At 40.8% G+C, this 8,917-nt stretch overlaps 1 protein-coding gene across 1 annotated transcript; it reads left to right on the top strand.

Moving 5' to 3' along the window:
• The first annotated feature begins 3,513 nt into the window (after positions 1-3,513).
• On the top strand, positions 3,514-4,674 carry LOC147706363 (uncharacterized). Its single transcript, XM_086929606.1, has one exon. The coding sequence runs from the start codon at positions 3,514-3,516 to the stop codon at positions 4,672-4,674; it is 1,161 nt and encodes a 386-aa protein (XP_086785732.1).
• Positions 4,675-8,917: the final 4,243 nt, after the last annotated feature.

The raw sequence follows: 8,917 nt of genomic DNA on the forward strand, positions 1-8,917 counted from the left end.
ATGGGTCTTCAGACTTTTAATTCCTTCATCTGCATCACCACCCACCGCATGACTTGAGGAGTCCAGGTGGGCACAGGTGCCAGTTGTGCCCAAGGCAACCACCTGCACAAATTAAGTACTGTCAGGTGGCTGTAATAAAGTGTTTGATGACTGCGTTGTTGGACTATCATGGATGCACCCTAAATAACAAATGGAAGTCAGTACAATAGATTGTCTATTTTACACAACATTCGTTATTTTATTTATCTTATATTTATTGAAATACTTTCCTCAGATGCATGGATGTAACTTCCCTCAATATCGTATCGATCAAACGTCAGATGACTTCAATTTTTGTGGTGTCATAACGATCAAAGATGTTAAAGAAAAACTGCACATGTAAATCGGGGTCCAAAAGGAGAAAGTTTAATAATTTGTTAATCACAGATTCTGTCGAGTGGGGGTGCCCCAGCCCCCCACAAACTATATTAGATAGAGCGTGGCAAACAAACGCAAGTCACAAATTTATAGAGATTCACACAGACTTTCAACTGGGGATCAGATGACTATGAAAGAAAGGAGTTGAAGTGTTTAAGAGCCTGATTTAGTTCTCGGTGGAGGGGTTACTCTGTGACAACGGTGATGGATATCCTGTATACCAAAATATAAATCCTATGGCCCTAGGTCTGAGATCATGAGAAAGAAAGAAATCAACCTTCAGATTGTTATAAAAATGAAAACTTTTTTAGCTGGGCAAGTAGAACTTCTTTTCTCGTCCCGGGAGCCGTGACATGAACCATAGGCTCTAAACATCACAGACGGGCTCTTTAGACATGGTCAGCATGAGCAAGAAAAACATGGCAGCTAAGATACAAATTTCATGGGTTTCGAAAAGGTCACATGACTTAAATTCCAAGAATTCATTGACAGCGACAGACCATGTGATGTAATGTCCTGTGGTGGAAAGAGGATCGCGGAAGTGGGGGAGGGGGGGTCTTGAGCTTCATTTCTTCATTCCTGGTATTATGGTCACTCCATGTCTATAATGAAAGTTCCAAAAATAAAACCCCCAGAAAAATATACGTTTAAACAACTTTATGGAACAAACAGACATGGAAGTGTGATGAGTAGCAGAGGGGGAGAGTATTCCTTCAAATCACTAAAAATGTACAGACGGGGCAGGGTGAACTGTATTTGCTGTATTTTCTCACTGTTTATTGTGTGGTCTTATTACTGCCACTTATGTCTGGAAGATTACTGGATTCCAGGGACTCCCATAGAGTCATTACTAGAAGCTGTGGAGCCCACATTAAGTAATTTCTATTATTTAAACCTCAAAGCAATACACAACACTGCAGAAACTAATATACATCGAACAAATACAGTACAATGATGAAATAATTAGTTTATTTCACTAACATATATAAAATCGAGGAAAAACAACATTTTTTTTTGAATCTTTTAACATACAGTTAACAACGCAAAGGATCATGGTGCATGTAGTCCATACCGTGTACATAACAGACAGCATTTATGACAATTCTTAACCCATTATCAATATTGACATTTTCTCAATTTCGCAACAACAGTTAATTCTGTACTCATCAATTAAGCACATACCAGTTAAGATAATATTTGTGTATATCTGAAGAGGCAGGGGTATCGTGCACATGTCTGGTTAAATCGCCAAATCGGTGGGGAGGGGGGGTGTTCAGAGTCGGCATGTGCGTCTAGAAGGTATGTTTGGAGTGGTTGCCGAATGTCCCTTGGGCGTGAGGTAGGCGGTTGGAGTTGAGAATATATATCTCTATTGGTGCTGCAATATGTCAAGCTAGCAATCCAGCACTTCAAATATAATCGGAAGGTTGCAGCGTCTCTTAATTCCGTTTTTAATTCTAAAAGATGAAGCAGTATGCCAGACCCTGTATTCTTTGCTCCCCAATGTTCTCTTTTTGTCAGCACTTCAATTGAAGCCCCCCAACACCCATTCTATCATCTGTTTGTTGTACTTGCTCTGCTGTTGCTAAGGATAAGAACTTACATTTTGGCCTACAGTTTAAAAATCCTTCACATTTACAGTTTTTTTTTTATTTTGCGTATTTTTTTTTCTGCTAGTAATATTTCCTTTTCCAAACAATCATGGAGCCCCTGAGTAGATGTTGCAGATCCCCAGGGGTCACAGATTAAAAACCACTTTACTATGTTGTGAAGGGATCTGCTGGATCCCTAAAACATTTTGTAATAACATTTAACAAAGATGTTTGTTATTAAATTAGACGTCCTGATTTACAGAATCAGGATTAGTGACATTTTCTAAGCGCTATGTGCATACTTTTAGCACTAGAAGTGAGTAACTGGGAATGACAAGGATGGGTGACTACACAAAATTCGGAAAACACCCAGATAGCCCACATTTGTCACAAAGATACACAATTCAATTACAAATATTTTGCAGTTGGTTTCTTGCCATGGATATGTAATTAAAACTACTCTTATAAAATTGCAGTCTTAATTGACTTTCCAGGGTATTAAAGTGAATGGAACACACCTATATTCCTTATAGCCGTGCCCCATATTTCATAGACCTCTAAGGAAAACTTTTAGCCGCAGTGAAAAATATGTTGAACAGTAAAGAAGAAAAAGAAAAACGTGCACTTGCACATTTCGGGCATGAATACTTGCCTAGATTTTGTACTGTGAATACAATCCCAAGCATTCTGTATGGAGGGGTTGGAATATGCACTGACATGTACAGCCCTCCCTGATTCAATCCTGTTGAATTATGTGAATTTACAAAAATATTTCATTTTATGCACTTGGGGAAGAACATGGCGGCGGCAAGCTAGCTCGCCGCGGTGCTCCGTGTGGATCACCCTGCAAGATCGTCTCCCGCTCTGTTGGCAAAGAGTGTCTGAACTTGAGGATGTGAACAAACGTCTCGTAGATAACTGAGAGCGTTCCTTGGTTGAATTCCTGGCTGCGGTAGCGGTAGAAGTATATCGCCCGTATTCTATACCGCGGTCTTTTGGGCATGAATTGGCCAGTAGAAGTCCTACAGACATGTCGTTGGTAGAAACCACTCCTACCACTCCTACTATACCTGGCTCTTTTATCGATACTGTCGATACTGTCGATATTGAGGAACATATACATACTTTCTCAAGCAAGAATATTTCAAGTATCCCTGGTGCGTTTAATACTACAGGCAGTTTACTAAATACTCCCAAAGGTGACCCTAAACGAGGTCGAGGTCGCGGACGTAGAAAGAAAATAGGGCTAAACAAAGGTGGTGATCCAGAAGGGGGAATAGAAGTTGTGAAAGGTGTTAATACATCATCCAAAACGAAGTCATCCTCTTTTTTGAACACTGAATTTAAGTCTAAAACCCCATTTGTGAAGAGTAAAACTAAGGGGAAGTCCAAGGACTCTAAAATATTACATCCAGCAGGTTAAAAAATTACTCCTTCGCTTCGCTCTTATTTTAAAGCCATTCCACAGATTTTACATCTACCCGAAGGCTTAGACGATCAAGATATGGCATCTACCTTTGAAAACAAACCCTCATCTTCTTGCCAATCTGTCATACTAGCGGATACGTCAGTATCTGGGGTGACAGACCAAGCTGAAAAAAGCCCTGCTCAAGTAACAGAAATGGCCCAAACTATGGATTTAGTAGCAAATGCACAGGGATCACTAGACCCAGAATCAGAGCGACAGCTCCTCCTGCCAGGACAATCTCAGCTCCAGTCTTCATCCATGCAGGAGTTGAGTTTACCTCAAGATCTCATTACAGTTTATTCTGAAGAGGCTGAAGAATTAGACTCTACTGAATTGGGAGGTGCATCTGGGGGCCCAGATGAAGATGACTCTGTTAACCCTGTCCAACTTGACACTAACCCATCATCGGCCCCTTCCTCTTCCTTCCAAGCCCCATTGACGGCAGCCTCTGTTCTGGAAATGTTTTCAGCTCTTACGTTGGAGATAAGAAAGGGATTTGCTGAGTCATCCGCTAATCAACTAGAGTTCAAAAATTATTGTGAAACACTTGATAATAAAATCGAAGGTCTCACTATAAGAACTGGAGTGTTAGAAGAGACGGTTGGCATTCATTCAGTCCATTTGGATCAGGCAAAGGAGGATATTAAGAAACTTACAAAAGAAGATCTGGCCCTCAGTGAGAGGATGGAGTCCCTTGAGAACAACGCGAGAAGGGGGAACATCCGTATTTTGAATGTTCCGGAAGGATCTGAAGGGACAGATATTAAACAGTATATCGTCTCTCTACTGAAAGAAGCACTGTCTCTAGAATACACTCCTGCAGAACTGTCACTTGATATTCAGAGGGTACATAGAGATCCTTTTAAGCTAAATCCACAGAGATCTAAACCACGCAAAATTGTAGTCAATTGTCACACCTATGTCCTACAAGAACGCATCTTAAATATGGCTTTAAAACAAAAGTCTCTGTCTGGAAAAGGCTTTACTTTTTTGATAAGATCGGACCTTTCCCGAATAACTCTTGAAAAGCAATGGGAATTTGGAAGGCGCTTGGATGCCTTTAGAAATTTGGGCACAACAGCCCAGCTTATGTTCCCGGCAGCCCTTAAAGTAATGCACAACAATAAGATGTATAACATTAGGTCTGTGCAAGCAGCTGATGAGCTATTAATGGATCTGGGCAAAAGGGGTCGCTAGGTTTAATATTAGACGCCCTCTCTTCAAAATCCTAGTTGCTTAATATAGGTCCTGCTATTTAATCCTTCATGTTTTTAATATGGAAATCATGAGGCAGATGTACCTATATATATATGCACTATTTATGCACTACACTACTTAAAAACCTCATATATCCAACTCATTTTTTTTCTCTTTGCTTCAAATCTTTTATTCACTCGTTATTAGTCATTTGAATAGTCAGCGGTTAGACTTTCTTGCAGGTGGTCAACCGGTGGGGCACTATCTACTGGACATTGTTCCGGTTAGATAATGTAAGGGTTCTTCACGGGGGGAGGGGCTCTCACCCTGAGGGGGTGAGTGCGAATGGGTGGCAAAAAAGTAAAAAAGTCCTCAATAACCTAAATAACCTAAATGGAAGCTTTTGGAATGGTAATTCATATTTCACACATAATTGCTGTACGCAAGTATTTAACATTACTATAAATATCTTTTTTTGGTATAGTATTAATCATTGTGTTTTATTGGTTAGGAGATGAGTAATGTAGGTTTCCTTTCCTGGAACGCCAATGGCCTCCGCACCAAGCCCCGAGCCAGTAAGATTTTGCAATATCTGAAGGACTCGGATGCGAGGGTCATGGTGTTGCAGGAAACTCACCTTACACATTCAGAATTTTCGGCACTTATTAAGAAGAATAGATAGATTGATTTTTCGGTCTCTACCACCCAAACTTCTCATACAAGAGGTGTTGCGATTATCTTTAAAAGGGGACTTAAAGCTAAGTTAATCTCACAGGCTGTAGATTCCTCTGGTAGATTGGCCATAGCTTCAGTTCTTGTGGCTGGCCTTTCAGTTACAATAGTCGGCTATTATGGTCCGAATCAAGATGACCCCTCTTCGTTGGAATCAATTTTCTTGCAGTTACTCTCCATTTCTGGACCTATAATCTTAGCTGGCGACTTTAACATTGTGTTGGACCCCATCTTGGACAAGTCCCCGGATAATAGATCTATGGTTTTGTCTAAAACTAGATCTTTTTTACTAGATGCTATGAGACAGCACAGGTTTGTGGATGTCTGGCGACAAAGGTCAGGAAATCAAATGGGGGTTTCCTATAGGAATTTTAAATATCACCATAGGTCAAGAATTGACTATATTCTAATTACTCAAAGATTGGTTGATTCTGTCAAAACAATAGAATATACCCCTTCGCATCTTTCAGACCATTCTGCGGTTAAATTGGTGTTAGGTCTCTGTAGTAAAAAACCCCCGACTACGTGGTCCTTCGATCGCTCTTTCCTCACCAATGAGGAGGATATCTTGTATCTAAAGTCAGAGACTCACAACTTCTTTTTGTCTAATAATGGTACTGCCTCTAATAGAATTATTTGGGACTCGTTTAAGGCAACGTTGAGAGGGCTGATTGTTTCTAAAGTTGCCTTTCGGAGGAAGAGTTATAACGAATCGATCTCCTCTTTAGAATCAGAAATGGCTCGTGTTCAATATGAGATTGACCTTAACAGTATAGCTTCGAGGTCTATTTTAGATCCTCTTCACAATCAGCTGGTGGCTCTGAAGGGAAGTTTGGCTTCGATTCTAAAGCTGAGGGTCCAACAGAGATGGGAGGCCAGTAAGCTGGCTCATTTCGAATATAGTGAAGGCGCTGGCAAATTACTGGCTTGGAAGACCAAAGTAGATCAGGTCCGGAACAACATAGCATCTATTAAAGTAGGAAACATCAAGCTCTCTTCTGATGATGAAATTAGGAAGGCATTTAGAGAATTCTTTCAGGAAATATATCAAGAGGACAAAGTAATATCGGCTGAATCTGCTAAAAGTTGGTTGAATAAAATTACTCTGCCCTCTTTCTCTCCTGAACAATCCCAATATTTGGATAAACCCATTACAGAGAGTGCGGTGATATCTGCTATTAAGAGATCTAAGAAGGGGAAGGCGTCGGGACCCGATGGCCTCCCAGCTGAGTTATACAAGATTTTGGACTCAGAGATCACTCCTTTCCTCACTAACCTGTTTAACCAAATACTTTTAGAAGGAATGACCCCTCCATCATCTTGGGATAACGCCTCTATTACCCTCATTTTAAAACCGGGTAAGCCTAAGGAAGAGTGTGGGTCGTATAGGCCAATTTCCATTCTGAACGTGGACTACAAAATCTTTACCACAGTTCTAGCTTCAAGACTGGCCGATATTGCACCTTCTGTCCTTCATTCGGATCAAAAGGGGTTCCTGAAAGGCAGACAATTATACAAATTGACCTATGATTTAATTGGAGCCATAGATATCGCAACATCCAATAATCTTCCATTGGCGGCCCTTACGCTAGACGTAACCAAGGCTTTCGACAGGGTCAATTGGGTGTACCTGTCGGAGGCCTTGGCCAAGTTTGGCGTCGGGGAGAGTTTCCGTAGGGCAATCAGCCTGCTGTACAGTAATCCCTCTACATCTCTTCTCGTTAACGGTGATATATCGAGCCCTTTTTCTATCACTAGGGGAACCCGACAGGGGTGTCCGCTCTCCCCCTTGCTCTTTGACTTTTACATTGAGCCTTTTGCGCAATATCTAAGGGAGGAGGTTTCCATCAAACCTTTCTATTATCAAGGCTGGAAGAGGAAGGCGGCATTATATGCCGACGACGTGCTTATCCTAACATCAGAAGCCGCTATGGCTCTTCCGGCTATCGTGAAACTGGCTCATGCTTTTGGACAAGTGTCTGGTTATGAAATCAACACAGCCAAAACTGAAATGCTTGTTTGGAATGATGTGAACCCTCCAACAGAACTCCCACCGGGCATTTCAATGCGATATCTAGGTTTGACAATAGTTAAAGATATTAATAAAATAGTCCAAGTTAATTTGTCCACAGTATTTAAAGATTGCCGTAAGCTTCTCCAATCTTGGTCACACCTCCCTTTGTCATTAATAGGTAGGGTCAATCTTATCAAAATGTCTATTCTTCCAAAAATTTCGTTTTTATTTAACACCATTCCTTTATATTTCGATCCAAAAATCCTAGCCAAATTTCAATCAAATATCTCATCTTTTATCTGGAATAATCATCTTCCACTGATCGCCTGGAAAAAACTAAGACGGCGACGTGATAAGGGTGGTTTGACAGCCCCGGATATAAAATTTTACGCTTGGGCCTTTCAATTATCCCACTCACGAATGCCATTGAAGGGTCCCGTAGCCTCGGGGGTGGGTCTTATGTATGCAGCTATGTTGGAGGGGGAAAAAATTAACCATTTTAGTTTTCTCTTTAAGTTTGGAAATCCTAAGTTTTAAAAAAAAATTAAACTGAAGACTTTACGAGGTTTTGCTAGAACATGGGCTGAAATTATGAAATGTATAAAAGTAAATTACTTTTGTGAGAAAACTCCACTGTGGGACTTGCCAGAAAATCCTGCCTGGCTTGATGACACCTTAGCAATCCCTCTGAGAGAGGCAGGCTTGGAAGTATGGGGTGACCTCTTTTATGAAGGAGATCTATTTTCGTGGGAACATCCGCAAGCCAAGGTTGGCCCTAACTCCTCCCGCTTTAAATATATACAGATTCACAGTTGGACGGTAGCTTATAAAGCATCTCCTGCCAATAAGAATAAGTTTAAGCTTGGAGGACACAGCCCATTTATTACTGACTTACTAAACAGAGGCCCAGCAAAGAAAGAAATATCTAAATGGTATAATTTTATTCTGGAGGAGTCAGATGGAGACTTTGTTTTGCCAGACTCATTATGGGGTTCGGTTATGACGGATTTGGATTTACAAAATCTTTGGAAGTCTTCTTTCGAGCTTTTGTGGAGTATTGTCAAGCCGTCCTGGCTCCGCAGAAATCATATCTTTACTCTGCATAGGGCGTATTATTCCCCTTTAAGACTTTCTAAATTAACAGCAGGCCAGTCAGTGTCTTGTACTAAATGTGGTTTGATTGCTGCCTCGGATACACATATGTTTTTTGAATGTCCGGTATTACCTACATTCTGGCAGGATATCAGCAATTCCCTTACAGAATCTTTAGGAAGACCTGTCATAATGGATTTGTCTCTAATAATATTTGGAGTCTTAGAAGGTGTACAATATCCACTCAGGTGTTTAATATTTTATTCCATCCTGCTCCCAAGAAGAGAGATCTGCAGGAAATGGAAAGACCCTCTACCTCCCTCCTTTAGAGATTGGCAAAACTCAGTACTGCAGACCTCAGTCACTGATCTGGCTAGATCTGGCAATTATAGAAAAAAGGCCTTT

This window comes from Lissotriton vulgaris, chromosome 7, assembly GCF_964263255.1.
Source record: "Lissotriton vulgaris chromosome 7, aLisVul1.2, whole genome shotgun sequence".
Taxonomy (NCBI): domain Eukaryota; kingdom Metazoa; phylum Chordata; class Amphibia; order Caudata; family Salamandridae; genus Lissotriton; species Lissotriton vulgaris.

Excerpts from the sequence above, each read along its gene's own strand:
- LOC147706363 (XM_086929606.1), top strand. The coding sequence starts at position 3,514 with ATGGCATCTACCTTTGAAAACAAACCCTCATCTTCTTGCCAATCTGTC.